The following is a 19,454-nucleotide window of genomic DNA, read 5'->3' as shown; positions in this document are numbered from 1 at the left end:
GCAGTTGTGTCTCACTGTCAAGAAAAACCCTAAACCATTTAAATGCCATATTTCTGTAGGTCTTTGAAAGATTTGAATATCTATCCACCTCAAATACATCTCTAGAAAACCTAGCTAATCTAATTATAATTTTTAACTATTATAGGTGACTATATAATCTTATTTAATTATTTATTTAATTTAAATAATTAAAAGATCTGTATAAACACAATACCTAAATAAGAGGAGACATATACATATCACAAATTGACCTCATGGTTGTTAATGATAGATAATTTACACTGTTAAGTTTTAATCCTCTTTTAGACTAAAAGGGGAATTGTTGGGGAAATGTTAGCCACGCCCTGTTGGGTGCTAGCACAGGTGACGCAGACCACACACACTAGGGCGTGGTCAGTGACGTGGCAAGACCTTAAATATGAGGGTTGCACTCAGGTGGCTCTCTCTCTGTTCCATGGTTCGCCTGGTTTAGAGGACTGACTTGTTGTGTGAGTACTTTCCTATTAAAACATCTGTTCTTCAAACTTGGTCTGACTCCTTTGAGGTACACATTATTTGCGCCCCACTTTAGACTACATCTGGGATTAACTAAAACCCAAGTTGCTGGGCACAGCTGTGAGGGGTTTTGGCTAATTGGATAATTTGAGGCAGGAAGACCCTAAATCTGGGTCATATCTTCTATATGATCTTCTTCTATATGAAGAAACCTACAGAAAGGACAAGGAAGAAAGAAGCTTTTGTTCTTTGTCTCTGGGTTCCTAGTCTCTATTCTCTAGATTCTAATGGTGTATACTGAAGACCAAGACTGGCTGAGACATCCAGACTTGTGACTGAAAACTACTGTATTCTTCAACTTTCCATTGGGAGACAGCCATTGTTAAACTGGCTGGACCACAGCCTGTAAGCCATTCTAATAAAATCCCTTTAGATGATAGATAGATAGATAGATAGATAGATAGATAGATAGATAGATAGCAGATAGATAGATTCATTCTATCAGTTCTGCTCCTCTAGAGAGCCCTGACTAATACACTAGCCCATATCATGTAAGCCAATCCATTAAATGTTCTTTGTGATATATACTCATGCTACCCATTCTCTTCCTCTAGAGAGCCCTGACCATATAGATTTCAAATGTTCCTTGAAGGCACATCAATTGATGGCTTGATTGCCAGCCTGTAGAGGCTGGTGGAACCTTTCAGAGATGGGATCTAGTGGGAAGAAGTTAAGTCATTGAGACTGTGGCCTTTAAAGATATGGGTGACTGGTTCTTTCCTCTCCAGCTCATGGACTTCTGATAGTCATGAAGTAAGCAGCTTTTCTCTGTCAAATCATTCTGCCATGGTACTCTGCCTCGATACAGGTCCTAAGCAACTATGACTGAAACCATAAGCTAAAATTAACCTTCCCTCCTTGTAAAGTTGATTACCTCAGATATTTTGCCACAGTGATAGGAAACTGACTATTACCTCTCAATGATGATTACTTTGGCTCTCCAGCTAAACTTGCAGCCTCTCTTAGTCCCTGTACAGGGAGAATATGCACCCACCTATGCTGGGCCAGACTGGTTCAGGGTCCTTTCCTACCCTCTTGCTTCCTTGAGGTGTATTTTTTTTTTCAAGACAGGGTTTCTCTGTGGCTTTGGAGGCTGTTCTGGAACTAGCTCTTGTAGACCAGGCTGGTCTTGAACTCACAGAGATCCACCTGCCTCTGCCTCCTGAGTGCTGGGATTAAAGGTGTGCGCCACCAACGCCCGGCTTCTTGAGGTGTATTTTTAATGAAAAATTTTAGTTTATTTTTATTTGTGTGTGCATGTGTGCCTGCTTGTTTAAGTGTGTACCACCATGTGAGTTCAGGTGTCTACAGAGGCACAAAGAGGGCATTGAATCCCCAGCGTGGGTGCTGAGAACCAAATGCTATACAAGGGCAGCAAGAGATTTTGACCACTGAATCACCTCTTCAGCTCCTAGATTTTTAATTTTTATCTTTGAATTGTGTGTATATGTGTCATCACTATGTGGAGTTGCGCATGTAAGTACAGGGCAGGAAGCACTCTAAACTGATGAACCATGTTTTCAGTTCCTCTCTCTGATGTTTTGCTCTTTCAGCACTCTTTTCCACTTGCATTTTGACTCTGTCCCTCTACTAGATTCACCCACTCATTCATTCATATGGCATACATTTATCTGAGCTCTTGAAAGGGGTAAAAAAAAAAAAAAAGCACTGTACTAGACTCTAGAAAAGCAGCTTTGGGTCAATCAGAGAATGACTATTGATACTTGGGAAAGAGAACCAACAGCAAACTAACCAGATATACACACCATACATAAAAGACCTTAAATAACACCTTGCATTCTATTTGACCATTAAGATTAAAGCTATATGCCAACAACAAAAGAAATGACAGAAAGTATACAAACTCATGGAAGCTGAGAGGCTCACTACAGAATGAAAATTGGCTCAATTTTCATTTCAGAAATCAAGGAAATTTTAAAACATTTTAGAATTGAATTGAATAAAATGAAAACACAACACACTCAAACCTATAGGACACAATGAAGGTGGTCCTAAGAAGCAAGTTCATAGTGCTAAGTGCCTACATAAAAAAAAAAAAAAACTGGAGGTATCTCATATTAGTAACTTATTAGTAACATCTGAAAACTCTAAAAAAAAAAAAGAAGAAGAAATAATTGCTAGCAGTGGTGGTGCACACTTTTAATCCCAGCACTCAGGAGGCAGAGGAAGGTGGATCTCTGAGTTTGAGGTCAGCCTGGTTTATAGAGTGAGTTCCAGGGCAGCCAGGGCTATACAGAAAAAGCCTGTCTCAAAAAAAGGAAAAAGGGGGCTGGAGAGATGACTCAGAGGTTAAGAGCACTGACTGCTTTTCCAGAGGTCCTGAGTTCAATTCCCAGCAACCACATGGTGGCTCACAACCATCCGTTATGAGATCTGGTGCCCTCTTCTGGTGTGCAGATATACATGGAAGCAGAATGTTGGATACATAATAAATAAAATCTTTAAAAAAAAATAAAAAAGGGAAAAGGAAGAGGAATAATAACCAAAAAATAGATGAGAAGAAATAATCAAACTCAGGTTGAAATCAACAAAACAGAAACAAACAAAAACAATACCAAGAATCATAAAACAAAAAGTTGGCTAAGAGAGACATGCATGATACCCCAGAGAAGAAGAATCTTACAGGATCTCCTGAGCAAATTGGGAGTATGGGGGTGGGGGAGAGGGGAGGGGAGTGGGGAGTAATAGAGAGGAAGAAGAGGAGGGGAGAGGAGGACATGGGGGAGCAGGAAGGTTGAGTCAGGGGAAGAATAGAAGAGAGCAAGATAAGAGATATTATAATAGAGGGAGCCATTAAAGGTTTAAAGAGAAATCTTGCACTAGGGATATTTCCAGAGATCTACAAGGATGACACCAACTGGCATCTAAGCAATAGTGGAGAGGCTACCTTAAATGCCCTTTCTTGATCATGAGATTGATGAAGGCCATCCTAGAGCCTTCATCCAGTGGTTGATGGAAGCAGAGGCAGACACCCACAGCTAAACACTGAACTGAACTCCTTGAACCCAGTTGCAGAGAGGGACGAATGAGCAATGAGTCCAATGAGCAATGGGGGTCAAGACCAGAAACAGCTGACCTGAACAAGGGGGAGCTCTTGGTCTCCAGACTGATAGCTGGAAAACCAGCATGGGACTGATCCAGGCCCCATGAACGTGGGTGTCAGTGAGGAGGCCTCAACAATCTATGGGGCCTCGGGTAGTAGACCAGTATTTATCCCTGGCATACAAATGGACTTTGGGAGCCCATTCCACATGGAGTGATGCTGTCTCAGTCTGGACACGTGGGGGAGGACCTAAGCCCTGCCTGGGATGAAATGACAGACTTTGGATATCCCCCATGGAGGGCCTCACCCTCCCTGGGGAGCAGAGGGGGGATGGGGTGGGGGCTTGAGGGGGCTAGTGGGGGGTGGAGGAGGAGGGGAGGGAGAGGGAGCTGGGATTGACATGTGAAGCAAGTTTGTTACTAATTTTAAAAAAATAATGCTTGAACAAAAAGAAAGAAAGAAAGAAAGAAAGAAAGAAAGAAAGAAAGAAAGAAAACCAACAAACTTTTAGCCAAATTAACCAAAAGATGGAAGAGCCAAATTAACAAAATTAGAGAGGAAAAGAGAGAGAATACAATACACAGCAAAGGAATTCAGAGAATCATAAAGACATATTCCACCAAACTGGAAAACCTAAAAGAAACTGATTAATTTTTTGAAATATATGACTTACCAAAGTTAAATAAAGATGAAATAAACTAAACTAGGTCTGTAAGCCCTAGTTATGAGATTGGATTTAAGGCCTGCTGATTGGATTTAAGTCCTGCTCCATGAGATGGGACCCATACAGGACACTGCTAAAGTGGCCAAGCACCTGAGACCAAATATGTTATAGGTCTAGGAGGAAAACGACTACTATTATTCTGCTAAAGGAGCCTAGCAATAAAATGACTCCTAATGACATATTACTATACCCATAAATCAGTGCATCTCATCTCCATCAGAGACACTTCTCGCTGTAGATGTGAATTAACATAGAGAACAACTGGACAATGTGTAAACAGTGAGAGACTTCAGAGCACTTAGCCCTAAATGGGATGTCAAAATCTTCCCCTCAAGGCTCAGGCATCTATTTGGAAGAGGAGGTGGGAAGAATATAAGAGAGCCAGTGAATGACTCCAACAAAACAGTGTCTTTCAGATTAAAACACGACTCATACAAACTCACAGAGACTGAGACACCATTCATAGGGCCTGCAAAGGTTCAAGCCAGACAAAATCCTAGCACTGAGTGAAAGACCCCCGAAGGGATACTTTTGTAGAGGGAGACTCACACCCAGGAATCAGCGAGGCCACGAACTGGATGTAAAAACAAGAGGCTTTATTGGAGACGCGGGTACCCGGGGCGACTTAGCTTTTCTGAGGCCAAGCGCGCCGAGCCAAGGGAAAGGGGTCCTTATATAGGGAAAAAGGCGCAAGCTAGGAGCAGGGATTCTATTTGATGGTTCAAATGAGGCACAGAGCCATTCCAGATCAGCATATTCTCAAGGTCTGGTGTCTGGTACAACAGACTTGATTCCTCCCTCCGCGCCCAGGTGGCTGACCTTGGGGGCGGAGACCTTGGGACGGAGTGTTTCTCAACGGGGGGGGGCGTGGGGGCGAGGGGTGCCCTTTCCCTGCTCGGCCCCAGCCCCGGCGCGGTGCCAGGGCAGCCCCGCCTGGGTGAACCGGCTTGGGAGGGAAAACGGCAGCCGGGGGAAGTGGAGGCCGGCGGGGGCAGGGACAGCAGGATGAAGGTGAAGCAGGGCGGCTCTGCGGCAGCTCGCAGCTCCCGGACAATTATCGCCCCGCGCTGCACTCTCCAGCCCCTGGCCGTATCCTGGCTCTGCCCTGCTCCAGAGAGAACACCCAGCATCAGCATAGGCGGGGGGGAGACAGAGAGGCAGCGGGCCTTTCATGAGAAAGAGGAAGTAGACACAAAGTCCCACCCCTAACCAGGAAGTCATTTGTGATTGTTAACTTGCTGGGAAAGGTAAGGTAAGTTTTCTTCAGTGGAACGTCATTAGGTATATTAATCATACTCCAGGACAGGCTCAATGTCCAGGAGCAGTTGGCCACATAAAACAGACTCCATGGGGTTTTCCGTGGGCTTTTTGTTTTGTTTTGTCATTTGCATTTATTTTGATTTTAGTTCTGGTGAGAGACAGGGGAGGGAGAAAGAACCTGCAGCTGGGTGCAGAGTGAGAAGGGGGAGGATATGGAAAGAGGTGATGGAAGGAACAATAATCAAAATTGTATTGCATGAAAAAATTAAAGAAGGAAATAGCATGAATATTGACATTACAGGCCACAGAACTCAACAAATTAATTAAAATCCCAGTTCCTAGGATGAAAGTATAAAGGTAGAGGGAGTACTTGAGTAGTATGTGTAAAACCTTGGGTTTGATAGCACCAACAGAAAATTGGAAATAAATAAATCCTAGCTCCACCATAGTAACTATGTGACCTTGAACAAATTACTTAGATTTTTCTGACCTATTTTTCCATCAGTAAAAGTTAGTATTAAAACAGACATTTTTGGCTGGGCGTTGGTGGCGCCACGCCTTTAATCCCAGCACTCAGGAGGCAGAGGCAGGCAGATCTCTGTGAGTTCGAGGCCAGCCTGGTCTCCAGAGCGAGGACCAGGATCCGCTCCAAAGCCACACAGAGAAACTCTGTCTCGAAAAACCAAAAAAACCAAAAAAACAAAACAAAACAAAAACAGACATTTTGAAGGTGCGTGGTAGCACACACCTTTAATTCCAGCACTTGGGAGATAAAGACAGGCAGATCTATGCTAACCTGATCTACAAGCAAGTTCCAGCCCAGTTGAGCTACATAGTAAAAACCCAAAAACCCCGGCTCAAAAAAAAAAAAAAAAAAAGTGCCTCATCCAGTAGCTGGTGGAAGCAGAAGCAGACACTCACAGCTACACATGAGCTGAACTCTGGAATCCAGTTGCAGAGAGGGAGGCGTGATGAGCAAAGGGGTCAAGACCAGGCTGGAGAAACCCACAGAAACAGCTGACCTGAACAAGGGGTTGTTCATGGACCCCAGACTGATAGCTGGGAAACCAGAATGGGACTGTTCCAGACTCCCTGAATGAGGATTTCAGTTTGGAGGTCTGGTTAATCTGTGGGGCCTCTGGTAATGGATCATTATTTATCCCTAGTACAGGAATGGACTTTGGGAGCCCTCTCCACATAGAGGGATACTCTCTCAGCCTAGATACACTGGGAGGGTCTAGGTCCTGCTCCAAATATGACAGATTTTGAAGATCCCCCATGGAAGGCCTCACACCCCCTGGGGAGTAGAATAGGGTTGGGATTGGGGATCAGTGGGGGGCAGGGGAGGGAGAGGGAACTGAGATTGACATGTAAAAGGAGCTTGTTTCTAATTTAAATTTTAAAAAGCACCACTTCATGTATTGTTGAAATTACATAAATCAAAGTGTGTAAAAGCAATTGTCACGCAGTGAATGCTCAATAAATGAAAGGTTTGGTTACTACCAAGAGGTCATACCCAGAGGACATTCTGTAATAAGAAATGAGTAATCATGAAATGTGATTGTGTTCTAAGCAGACAGTACCTTGAGAGGGGAAAAATACCCACTTCGATTCTAGATCTCGAACTACCACGGATAACTATGCAAGTGCTAAATTTGCAATTTACAAAACTTCGTTTCTCTCCTAGTCATTGAACTCATCTGGATTCCTTGGGTCTTTAACTTAAGTAGAGAGGGATGCCAAACATGTTTGGCACAGGGGTTCTCACCACCTCCACCAAGTGTCTCCCTGACCTTCCTAAGTGGCCTGTGGACTTGCTGTACTTCTCAAACGAACGAAGGTGGAGGCCTCATCTGTGTAAATTAAGGGTCAAGCATGGATTGCTGGTCATTTATTAAGGCGGAGGTTAAGAAAAATATATGTACATTTTCACAATTAAAATCTTGTTTTATCATTGCTCTCAAAAATAACTGGCTTGCCACGCAGCCGTAAGATTCGGTAAACAGGACTAGCAATGCGGTCTGGCTGTGCAACCCTCAAAAGCTCCGCCCGAGCTCCTTCCGGCCTCCCGCGCGGTGCCACACCAGGAGTGGTCCTCCAAGTCTTTTCCGGTGTCGCTGCTTCTCATCATTCCCGCCCTCTGATGACTCCTAATTTTGGTAAAGGCCTGGGGTCCCTTCTGTCAAACTCTGGGTCCTCAGCCGCGGCGCCACTCACCAGAGCCGGCAGCCTGTATGGTGTTAACTGGCGGACCTGTTGCCCACTTCCCATGCGTGCGGAACCAGAGGTGCAGACTCGGTTTCCAGCAGATTGCGAAGAGAAGCGCTATCCGGGCTTCCTCAAGCGCTGTGGAGGTACTTTTGCGGGTGTGCTTCCGCCGTCGCCACTGAGTTCGAGTCTCTTCCCTCCTGGGTCGGGCTGCTGAGAACGACAAGATGAAGGCGAAGGCCACGGCGCCGGTTTCCCAACCTGAGCCTATCAAGGAGCTCGTTCGGAAGAAAGCCAGGAAGAGGTTCAGGAAGAGCAAAGCGCAGGGAGGAAGCGTGGCCCCGGGAAGCCTCCCAGCAGCTGTCGCAGTCCGACCGCCAAAGGCCCCAGAGAACTTTTCTCAAAATTGGAAGGCGCTGCAAGAGGTGAGACTGGCGACAGGCCACCTTCATCCCAGACTTTTGGTCGGGTAGCCACAGACCACGAAGGAGAACTGTGGGTGATTCCAAAACGTGGAAGGGCTGGCCGCTCCACATTGCGCAGACTCCTTCACAGGAACATCGGCCTTGTAGGCACGGCAGTAGTGCAGTTGTGGCTGTCTGGCCTTTTGACAATTTTAGTAGTGGCCGATGCTTCTATATACTATACAAGTTGCTCTTTGCTTTACTCAAATTATTATTTTTTCAATCATAAATCCCATATCTTGGTTGCTACCCTGCCAACGTCTTAAACTATATCCCAGAACTCTGGCCCCGACTACTCTGGAACTTGTGTAGCTCAGGGTTTTCCTGCACTAGTGGTAGTCCTCCTATGTTAGGTAGCCTCCCAAATGCTGGGATGACTGGTGTGAACCACTATATCAACCCTCACTCATACATTTTTACATTCTTGTGAGGTGCTTTTACTGTCCTTGTTTCTTAGATGGGGAAATTGAGACAGAGAGCATAGCATATAAACAGCAGAACTGGGTTACTGGCCATGCGTTTTGATCTGTTAAACTACAGGTATTCCTCTGGAGTGTATGCTATGGAGCCTCAGTTAATAAGAAAGAGTACAGACATTCTTGAGGTCCATAGCACTCCACCTTGTTCCTTTGTGTGGATTTTCCTGTCTGGACACACAGGACCAGCCAAACCCTGTGGACAGTTCTGTAAGCCAGTTCTTGTTTTTTTCTCCTAAGATAAAGTAAAATTAAATGTGTGGAATGCATATTTACTATAGGGAACTTTGAGTTGGCTCTGGTTTCTACAAGAATCTTAAACCCATTGTATCATCTCAGTTGTTTACCATCTTGCTGTGGTCTTAATTGGGGATTTGAATACACAGAAGAAATTGCTCTCCTAGCCTCTGCCTGGATAAGATCAAAGCTATGGCTCTTCTCACCATCCGTTGTTATGGGGTTTCTTCCTGCAAGGTCTGAGTAAACAGACCTAAGTAAACACACAGATGCTATATTAATTATAAAACTGTTGGCCGATGGCTAAGGCTTCTTACTGGCTAGCTCTGTCTATTTCCATTAATCTAAGTATTTCCACGTGGTCTTATCTTACCGGAGAATGGTCCGGACCTGTTCCCCTTCCTCTGCTACATGGCGAGCCTTTCCAGTGCTTCTCTGCCTACCTTTGCCAGAATTCTCCTTGTCTCCTAGCCCCGCCTATCTTCCTGCCTCTATCTACCAAACAGTGTTTTATTCATCAACCAATAAGAGAAACATATATACAGAAGGACATCTCCCATCAAACCATCTATGGTTTGACATGATTTCTTTCTTTCCATTGAACTCCCTTCCCTTGGGTCTTCCTCAGACCCTGAGGTGTAGCCAACCTCCAGAGACAGTGTAAAGGAGGTGTTCATTGTGTCCTTGAGTGTTGACCATGAATCACTCTAAATGCAACTTCTTATGAAAGAAGTGAAAATGATGCTCCTGCCCCAGGCTTAATGAAGTGCTCTGGTGTATTCAGTCACTCGGGTACACATGGTATAGAGCTTGAAATGCAGAGTGCAAAAGCAGCATTGCTGGGTTATGCATTGTAATAAGCAGAGGAAAGGAATCTCAATGCCAGTAAACCAGGCTTTTCCAGGGGCTGGAGAGATGGCTTAGTAATCAAGAATGTGGATACTCTTCCAGAGGATCCTGGTTTCATTTCTGGCATCCATATGGTGATTACAACTGTCTGTGATTTTAGTTGTAGGGGATCCAATGTCCTCTTCTGTCCTCTTTGGGCACCAGGCATGCATTTGGTGCACAGACACATGCAAGCAAAACACCCATGCATATAAAAATAAATTTTTAAAATGCTTTCCCAAATAATTTCCTATTGGGGATGGTGACTGGAGGTGTGTATGTGGATGGTAGATACATTTGCATACAAGTTTCTTTAATCTGGTATGTCAGTTCAGAATTGAAATGTGGCTTGTATTTAATTCTGATCCCATTAGCTGCTGAAACAGAAGTCACAAGCTCCAGAAAAACCTCTTGTCTCTCAGATGGATGACAAAATGCATCCCCAAATAATCCAGCAGAACAAAAAAGAGACTTCAGATAAAGCAAAGGGAGATGGGAAGAGGACAGAAAAAGACCAGACCATTAAGGGTTCTGTTACCGCTCTGTCTAAGAAGGACAGGAAGAGACCTGTACCTCCCACAAATTCCTCTGGACCAGAACAGAAGAAAAGTGCCCAGAAGAGGACATTTAGTGACAACGCTTCTCATCAGGAGGACATCAAGCATAAATGGAAAGCTAAGGAGGTAGCTGTCGTCTTGAATCAGTCCTCACCTACTGAGTGAGTATCAACTCTGCTGTGGTGACTAGTATGTCCTTTGCTGCCTGGGCCACAGATTCAGATGGTCCTTAATGTGCATCTAGCCTCCACTGTCTTCACCGATAAGAAGAAATGACCATTCGGCCCTGGTGCAGTCTTCCTCACCTGACACTATGGTGTTTGTTTTGTTGTTCTCTTGTCACGTGTTTCCCCTAGAGTGTGGGTTGCTGAAGGCAGACTCTATTGTACAGTCAGTGTGGTGTCCTTGGACCCCAACATAGAGCTTGGCATAAGGTAAATTCGAGCAAGAACTTTGGCATAATGTAGGCTGGAACCAGAATGAGTCATGTGAAACCCAGTCCTGCCTCTTGCCAGTTGATGACTTTGGGCTGGTTTCTTTCTCAGTGTGTCCTTCTATATAATTAGGGGGACTGAGGTGCAGCATGTGTTGCTTAGTGTCTTTTGGCTACTTAATGAGCACTGTAGTGACACTTCTCTTGGAATGGATATGCTTATAAGGCAAGCTGGCTCCTGCTATCTGAGCCTTCCCTTCCCTTCCCTTTAGCCTAAACAAAAGCATCTCCTTGGGAACCAGAAGAAGGAAATGTATTTATGAAAGCTTTGTCAAGTCAAGCTAACAGCCCCTGACAGACTACAGGACATAGTACTGAAGGGTAAAGGGATGTGGGCTTGGCTGTCTCTTCTGAGTCATATAGGCAGGCTGACCTAGACGGGCAACATAGGCGTCTTTCCTAAGGCTAATATAAGCAGGGGAGGCACATAGATGTTTACCTGAGCATTTGTAAGGGGGTGGTCAGGGTAGCCTAGTGAAGAAGGCAAAGAACACAAAACAGGAAGCCTGTCAGTTGAGCACTTTTGAGTAATGACATTGAAATCAGGCTAAAAAGCTGGAGTTTACAAAATAGCCGTGGAGCATCCACTATCAATTGTCTTTCTCACTCTTGCAAAATGTGAAGACAGTGCAAGGCATATGTCCCTATCTGTCATGCAGTCCTCCTACCTGTGTGTCTTGATAGCACATCTATTGTTTAATTAGAAAATGTTAGTGGTCCTTCTACTGGTGAGTCACATGTTTCTGTTTTACATTTGTTGTTTTTATCTGTAGTTCCTAAGTCTTGGATAATAGGTATATTTGCAAATTTAAAAGAACAGCGGTGAGGGGCTGAAAAGATGGCTCAGTGGTTAAGAGCACTAGCTGCTGTTTCAGAGGCTTGGATTCCCACATGGAAGCACACAACCTTCTGTAACTCCAATTCCAGGGGATCCCATGCATGCCCTTTTCTGGCCATCACAGGCACCAGGTATGCAAGTAATACTTGCAGGAAAAACACCTATACGAATAAAATAGTCAAGGAAAGAAAGAACAGCAGTAAAAGGGAAGTGCAGCAGCAGGTTCAGCTGGACAGTGTGTGCAGGGGAAATAGTCCTGCAGCCCTCATGGTGCTGCCCTCTCACTGCCAGCCTTCCTGCTCCTCACAGCCTACCAACTGGGCAGAGAGATTCTTTGAATAGGCATCCAGTGCCCCATGTCTTTTCACAGCTAGGTACTCTCATCTTTGCCTCACAGGGAAGACATCTGGTTTGATGATGTGGATCCAGATGATATTGAGGCTGCCATAGGCCCAGAGGCAGCCATGCTGGTACGGAAGCGGCTGGGACAGAAGAGCAAGAGTACCATCTCCCTGGTGAAGGAACAGGCCTTTGGCGGGTAAGCTGTGCTTGGGCCATGACTGCTGGGAATGCTCTGCCTTCTGGGGCTGGAATCTCTCGGGAGGAGAAGGGAGCATTGAGCCATGACTGCCCAGCAGGTCTTAGGGTTGCAAAATGGTGATGAATGGGCTTGGCTCACTGGCCTAGAATCCCAGCCTGTGATATTTATTATACTGGGGCCTTTGGTTCCCCTCAGCCTGACAAAAGCCTTGGCCCTGGATTGTGAGATGGTAGGCGTGGGCCCCAAGGGGGAAGAGAGCATCGCAGCCCGTGTGTCCATCGTGAACCAGTATGGGAAATGTGTTTATGACAAGTACGTCAAGCCAACTGAGCCGGTGACAGACTACAGGACAGCAGTCAGTGGGATACGGCCTGAGAACCTGAAGCAGGGTATGATGCCTGTAGGATTTGAGTTTAGTAATGGGGATGATAGCAGGACTCATTTCTCTCCTTCTTCCCCTTTTGAGTTCTGGAATAAGGCATGACAGAGGTCCTGGCATTTCTTACCTCTTCCCTAGAGTAGCATACTTGCGGATTCAAAAGGTACCTTTCCTGACTGTTGTGTTGTGTCCTGTGTTTGCCTCCTACCCAGGGCAGTGCTCTTGGATTGCTTTCTGTTTTATGGCAGTGAGGGATAAAATGGAGTGTGTTAGGGACTAGGAAGGAAGCCATGAAGGGTGAGTAGGTCACATGGTGGGAACTGGGGGACAGATCACAGGGTGGGAAACTATTACAGTGTTAGCATTGAGGTGTCCAGCAGGATCCTTGGTCATGACATTCAGAATAGGGTTGGAAGTCAGAAAACTGGTTCTGAGGTGTAAATGGAGTTCTTAATTGGTCTAGATAATAAAAAGCCAGAGTCAGATATAGAGGGAAATGCTGAGAGATCAGAGAGAAGGAACAAGCCACAGCGTACCTTACCTCCTTACCGTCTCAGCAGACAAGAGAGTAGTGATTTCTTGTTTCTCCCTGCTTATATCCTGATTCTGCCCAGCTACCTCACTGTCTGTCTGTACAGACCTCCAGACCTCTATGGTTAGCCAATGGCAAGCTCCATTCTCTGACCCTCTGACAGGCTTTATTTGTACAAGCAAGATATTACTACACTGAGGCAGGGGTTGGATAGGGCTAGGTTGCTGGAAGACATAGCAGAGACTGGAGATTTGAGAGACCTGGAGACCACTAGAGATGCAACCTTGTGATCTCTCCCCCAGTCCTCCCTGCACACTCCCTGTTTGTTTATCTTGGTATCCATGGCCAGCAAGGTGGCTCTGTTGCTCCTTGAACCACAGGCTGACCAGCAACTCTTGCTTTCTATCTCAGAAGGGAGGCTGGTCCTATTAGCTCTGAACAAAGTTGGACAGTGAAGTGGATTTGGTAGGAGTGGGGGCAGTGATCCCCAAAGGGTGTCTGCTGGGAAAGAGCAGTAGAGCAGACTCTAGGGTCCATGCAGCCCTCCTTGCACTGTCTGTGGGAGAGATCCAGTCTGAGTCCACTTGGGAAGTCCTAAATATGAGTTGTATTGAGTGGGAAGCATATTGTCAGGTGTTCCTGAGAAGTCTTAAATGTTCTTGTGCGTCTCCTGGGGTTTGCTAACTGCTGCCAGTCCACTGATAGTGATTGGCTTTGAGTAGAACTTGTCTTTTTTTTTTTTTTTTTTAAACTGTCCCTAGAAGTGGGAGCAGAGCACAAGGCACAGTGGGTCCCTCCTAGCCTTTGCACTTCCCTGGGGTCCAGTGAGACACTTCTAGGGGCCTATCTTCCATCAAAGCTTGTGTATCATTAAGGGCCTGACCTGTTGTCATCAGCCTGGCCAGGGAATGGGAGGAACTTCCTTAGAATCTTGGTGAGTTATGTGTTGTTAACCATGTCTTTGTTTGGTTTTCAGGAGAAGAATTTGAAGTCGTGAAGAAGGAAGTGGCAGAAATGTTGAAGGGCAGAACCCTGGTTGGGCACGCGCTGCACAATGATTTAAAGGTGCTGGGCAGCCGGGCGGTGATGGTGCACACCTTTAATCCCAGCACTTGGGAGGCAGAGGCAGGCGGAGCTCTGTGAGTTCGAGACCAGCTGTTACACAGGGAAACCCTGTTTCGAAGAAAAAAATAATAATAATAAATAAATAATAGAGGTGCTGGGCTTGGGATCATAGCTCTTTCATGTGAGCTACACACAACCTCACATGCCTGTCTTTAGAAGCAACACTATGGGGGATTTTTCATTTTGAATTTTTATCTTGACTTGGAAATTCTTTAGGAATAGTATCAGGTACCTGAGCTTTGGCTGTGTTCAAGAGAACACATTAGGTACTTGTTTTTAGAGTCCTGACTATACTGTGGTTCCAGTGCCAGGGTCCTGACAGCTCTATGTAGGGAGCTTTGAGTGTCACCTATCTGATATGGCAGAGGGCCTGATGACCAGAGACAAATTTCTCTACACTGTCAAAGCCCTAGAGTTCTTGTTGTATGTCCATTTTATATCTAGGCATTGCTGTGATGCTGGAAGTCCAGCCTCCTGTTCTCCCCTGGCATCTGAGGAAGACCTAGCCTGGGTTTATTACATAGGTCACTTTAAGTTCACAAGTAAACTGCTGTCTGATCCATTTGAGCATAACCTACTTGATAGAAGGGACACCTCTGCTGCCATCTGGTGTGATGGACTTCTAATGCCAAGCATCAGTGCCTTAGTGGGGGGCACCAGCAATTACATAGTATAAACAAATCTTGTTTAATCCTTTGGAGATGAGGAATAGGCCTGTGGGTGGCAGAAATGAGTTTTAGGGTGTTGGGAGAAGGCTCCAGGAGAGCAGTGGGTATGCACTCAAGATACCTCCCCCACTGATCCTCAGCACACCAAGCTGGCAGAGCTGACTGTTGCTGCTGCTATTTCAGCTGTTCCTGGGGGTCAGGAACTGGATGGGCATGTGTTTTCTCAAGGCATTCATTCCAGCTAGTCACTTCCTTTGAAGGCTGGCCAATTATCAGCTAGTTAGGTGATTGAGCTCAGAGAACTCCACCCAACGCTGGAGCATCTGACCTCTAGCTTCTGCCTTTTTAGATGCCCGCTGATTAAACAGTGGACATTGTCCTTCCTGGGTATGAACTGTGGTGTCACTTTATTCATGTGTTTCAGGAATCTCTAAATGGGAGTTTAATTCCCATTCTAATGTGTGGGATAGGGTTGTAGCGTGGTGGCAGAGTGCACGCTTTGTATGTATAAGGCCCTGAGTCTCATCCCACCACCAAAAAGATGAAAATAATATGTTAACAATTAAAAATTAACTAAAGTCGGGCTGGAAAGATGGCTCAGAGGTTAAGAGCACTGCCTGCTTTTCCTAAAGTCCTGAGTTCAATTCTCAGCAACCATATGGTGGCTCATGACCATCTGTAATGAGGTGTCCTCTTCTGGCCTGAAGGCATACATGCAGACAGAACACTGCATATAATAAATAAATCTTAAAAAAAAAAAAAAAATTTAACTAAAGTCACCTGCCTACTGATATGTTGAATCACCTTAGAGAAGACTGTCACCAGGCCACACTTGCTTCCTCTAGTAGGTTACTTTTTTGGGCTGTGTGAGTCTAGAAGTCTAAGTTGCAGGGTAAGCTGCTAACTTTCATTTCTTTCCTCCCCATGAACAGAATTGGCTCAGATAGAGAAGGTCGTTTCAGGTTCATTAACTTTTTCTCAACACCTTGATGTTAAGATTCTATCCTATTCTTATTCCTATTATTATTCCTAGTCCTTGTCCTTGTCCTAGCTCCTATCCTGTCCTGTCTCATATCCTATATCCTGTCCTGTCCTGTCCTGTCCTGTCCTGTCCTGTCCTATCCTATCCATTTTTTGATCCACCTCCAGAGTGCTAGGATTAAAAGTATGTACCACATATGGCCAAGATTTTTATTAATATTGGGCATCACCTTAAGTAAGAGTGATTAATTTGAGAAGCTCTGCCTTTTTCTAAGTATTATATCCTCTGACGTGCTGTGAGATGTTCTTTGGAAAAGGGGCTCCACTACTGTAAGCTGAAATGAATATACTTGTCATCATTTTCTTCTAGGTTCTGTTCCTTGATCATCCAAAGAAGAAAATCAGGGATACCCAAAAATTCAAACCTTTCAGAAGTCAAGTAAGGGTATGTAATGAATGAGTCTTGAACTGTGGCTAGTCCCTGGCACTGACCCCATAACTAGAGGGGTTTAATTTGTTTTGGTTTCTCATTTTAACCTTTAAGAGTGCTTGCTGCATAAGTCTGGCAACCTGAGTTTGATCCCTGGAACCCACATGAAGGCAAGAGAGAACCAGCTCCACAAGGTTTCCTCAGACGTGGCTCAGTAGTTAAGGGCACTTGCTACTCTTGTAGAAAACATGGGTTAAATTCTTAGTGCCCATGTCAGGTGATTCACAGTCATCTATAACCTCTAGCCTTTTCTGCATGTATATGCACATACCCATATGCAGATAGACATACCTATATATCACTAATAAAAATTGAAAAATTAAAAGCACTCTACCAATTGGTAGATCTCCAGCCTCCAACTCCTCCTTTATTGGCTGATAAGCAATGTCATAAGCCATAGCAGGCTAATTGTTGCAGCCCTTAGTGTTACAGATACTCCTGGTGAAAGGGAAACTGAAGGTAACTTAGGTGTGCTCAGTAGCCAGCCCTGTCCTCCTTGGCAGAGCCTGTGAAAGCAGCACATTCAGCTGTGTGCACCTTTTCTCTACAGAGTGGAAAGCCATCTCTGAAACAACTTTCTGAGAAAATTCTGGGGATCAGGGTCCAGCAGGCAGAGCATTGTTCGGTAAGTATCATTGGGTAACAGCCCCTGACTGTAATAACTAGGCATGTGTCACTGACAGTAGACACAGAAGAGAAGATCCTAGGTATATCAGACTTACAAAAATGTTGACTATATCTTAAATATATACATTTAACTTGAACTCAATTCAAAAAATAATATACTGACCTGGATCCAAATTCACCAGTCTAATTGAAGGCTATTAGTATACTTAAATAGTTTTTTACTAAATACCTGAGGTCGGGGACTTCATGGTAATGAGGCTTAGCTGATCAGAGAGATGCCAAGGAGGGAGGAGCAACAGTTCACTCTTGGCAGAACTAACTGGTGTCCCAAGAATTACCTCATGTGTTTCTAGGACCCTTTGGTACCCCCACATTAGGCCCCAACCCTGAAAGGTCCCATTACCCCTATAATGCCATGCTGCAGACTTATGGCTCCGTCACTTGAGCCATGGGAGACAGCCTTTCCAAACCCTAACAGGTGCTTTAGGACTTTATGGCCCTAGGCTCTCAGTCCCAACAGCTCCTCCCACTCCCACCCTTTGGCCAGGAAGTCTTTTTCTGGAGAGCAGGTTCCCCTGAAGTACAGGCTCTAACTCTTTGAGCCCTTGTGCCTATCTCAGCTGTGTCTGCTGTAAAGCTCCAGCTTCCTGCTGCTGTAGGATTTCCCCTTCTGTCGCTGTAAACAGAATGGCTGAGTCTGAAGCACAGGAGTTAACTTGTGCTCTGATGGCCCAGCCATTTTTCATGGTTTTCTCCTTCACTGCCTTACCATAGTCACCTCATGAGGCATGCGCCTCTCTTGGCCTTGCAGCCTCAGTGTTGTGGCTATTGTGAAGACTTGGTAGTCATAGGGTTGCTTCTGTGGCCTGTGGCCATGTGTTCTCACTAGCTGGATAGTCAACATTGCTGTGTGTCACCCAGGTCCAGGATGCCCAGGCAGCGATGAGGCTTTACATCATGGCAAAACGGGAGTGGGAGAGCATTGCTGCAGACCGGCGCCCCCCAGCCACCACCACCCCAAACCGCTGCAGCGAGTACGCTTAGCACCAACCTACTGCTGTCACCCACCCCACCCCCATCCTTCAGTGACTCTTCAATCCAGTGACAGTTGTGATGGGGCCACGGAGGCCCTTCAGGTCTCCGCACAACAGGGACTCACTCTGGTGAGCATTTTCAGAGCCATGGCTGCAAAGGGTGTCATGTGAGCCACTGGAACTTCTTCCTCCTGGACTCTGCTACCAGGGCCTGGTCCTGCACCTGTGTGTTGAGGTAGACTAGTCAGATACCAGGACAGAAATCAGGGGTGTGATGTAGGTTTACAGGAAGGAGAGCATTGGAATGGATGAATGTTCTGCAGTGTCTATGTTTGCTGACCATCTGTACTACCACTTAACAATGAACACAGCTGGATTCAGCCAGGGCACTCAGCACCTTCCCCTAAGGAGACCAAATGTCTTCTCTTGTGGGTAATGGGACAAGTACTGCTGCACTTAAGGGATCCAGGCTAAGGGCCTTCAGTCTGCTGCAAACCAATCTGTCTAATACAGCAGCTGCCCAGTGAGGACTTTCTTAAAGCTACTGTGCTGGAGGTACTTTCTCACTCCTATGTCCTTTGCTTGGTCCAGATTCACCTAAAATGCCAACATCCAGCATGGTGTTCTCCACACTGTCCTTGGGATGAGACTTGGGGCGCAGGTATACCCAGAGGTGTAAGATCCTACTGCCTGGGGCACTGTGAACAGAAAGGCTGTCTGCCTGCTATCTACTAGCAACAAGTGTGGAGTGACCAGTTAACTTTATGGACCTACCTGGCAACTCTTAGAATGGAGCTGTGGACTGGGGTGTGACTTGGTACTCTTCCACTATGTGCAAGACCCTGGGTCCCAGTCCCAGCACTGTCAAAAATAAATGGATGGATAAATGGAGTTTGTGGAAGCTTAGCTTCTTCCCATCATCTAGAATTTCCCAAAGCCCTGCAGTGTAGGACCACTGACACCACAGCCAGGCATGCCATGAACAACTTAGGGCTTCTTTATTAGTGCAAAATACAATACTGGTCCTGGTGATACTTTCCAGGATCAGAAGGGCAGCATCTCAGCGCTGGAAGATAGGATCTTCCTGATGTGGGAAGGAAACCTTGGGGGCTTCCAGCTCTGAAGCAGGTTCAAGCTGCTTCTCCTGGGGCCTGGAACATGCAGCTGCCTCCAGTGCCTGAAGTACTGTGTCAGCATAAGAAATCAACTCCTAGAAGGAGGAAACAAGTGAACCATTTGTTACAGTGGCTTCAGGGTCCAGGAGCAATTACGTTGATGACGTAACACCAACTGGATAGTCTAACTGCCCTTCT

General features: G+C 45.6%; 2 protein-coding genes across 6 annotated transcripts in view; one reads left to right on the top strand and one right to left on the bottom strand.

The window, feature by feature from the left end:
* Positions 1 to 7,700: 7,700 nt before the first annotated feature.
* Rexo4 (REX4 homolog, 3'-5' exonuclease) overlaps positions 7,701 to 19,454 on the top strand; it is a 14,236-nt gene continuing 2,482 nt past the window's right edge. Inside the window, exons 1-9 of one of the 5 annotated variants that reach the window (XR_003486713.2) lie at positions 7,710 to 8,236; positions 10,251 to 10,594; positions 12,162 to 12,302; positions 12,501 to 12,694; positions 14,193 to 14,281; positions 16,361 to 16,435; positions 17,031 to 17,105; positions 18,029 to 18,270; positions 18,733 to 18,870. Coding sequence is in view for 3 of the 5 variants with exons in the window: in XM_027423000.2 (XP_027278801.1) it covers positions 8,039 to 8,236; positions 10,251 to 10,594; positions 12,162 to 12,302; positions 12,501 to 12,694; positions 14,193 to 14,281; positions 16,361 to 16,435; positions 17,031 to 17,105; positions 18,733 to 18,876 (1,260 nt within the window). In the remaining 2 variants the exon portion in view is untranslated. Of the gene's footprint in view, positions 8,253 to 10,250; positions 10,595 to 12,106; positions 12,123 to 12,161; positions 12,303 to 12,500; positions 12,695 to 13,209; positions 13,217 to 14,192; positions 14,282 to 16,360; positions 16,436 to 17,030; positions 17,106 to 18,028; positions 19,033 to 19,454 lie in introns of those variants that run through there. The other 4 variants (XM_027423002.2, XM_027423000.2, XR_004770436.1 and 1 more) reach the window with 4 other exon arrangements.
* The window catches only part of Stkld1 (serine/threonine kinase like domain containing 1), a 21,502-nt gene continuing 21,151 nt past the window's right edge, over positions 19,104 to 19,454 (bottom strand). The window contains exon 19 of the mRNA XM_027422735.2: positions 19,104 to 19,351. Within this exon, the coding sequence (XP_027278536.1) occupies positions 19,202 to 19,351 (150 nt within the window). The 3' untranslated portion in view covers positions 19,104 to 19,201. The remainder of the gene's footprint in view (positions 19,352 to 19,454) is intronic.

Source organism: Cricetulus griseus, chromosome 6 (assembly GCF_003668045.3).
Source record: "Cricetulus griseus strain 17A/GY chromosome 6, alternate assembly CriGri-PICRH-1.0, whole genome shotgun sequence".
Lineage (NCBI taxonomy): Eukaryota > Metazoa > Chordata > Mammalia > Rodentia > Cricetidae > Cricetulus > Cricetulus griseus.
Note: the sequence above shows the minus strand (reverse complement) of the source record. Positions and strands in the feature narration are given on the sequence as shown.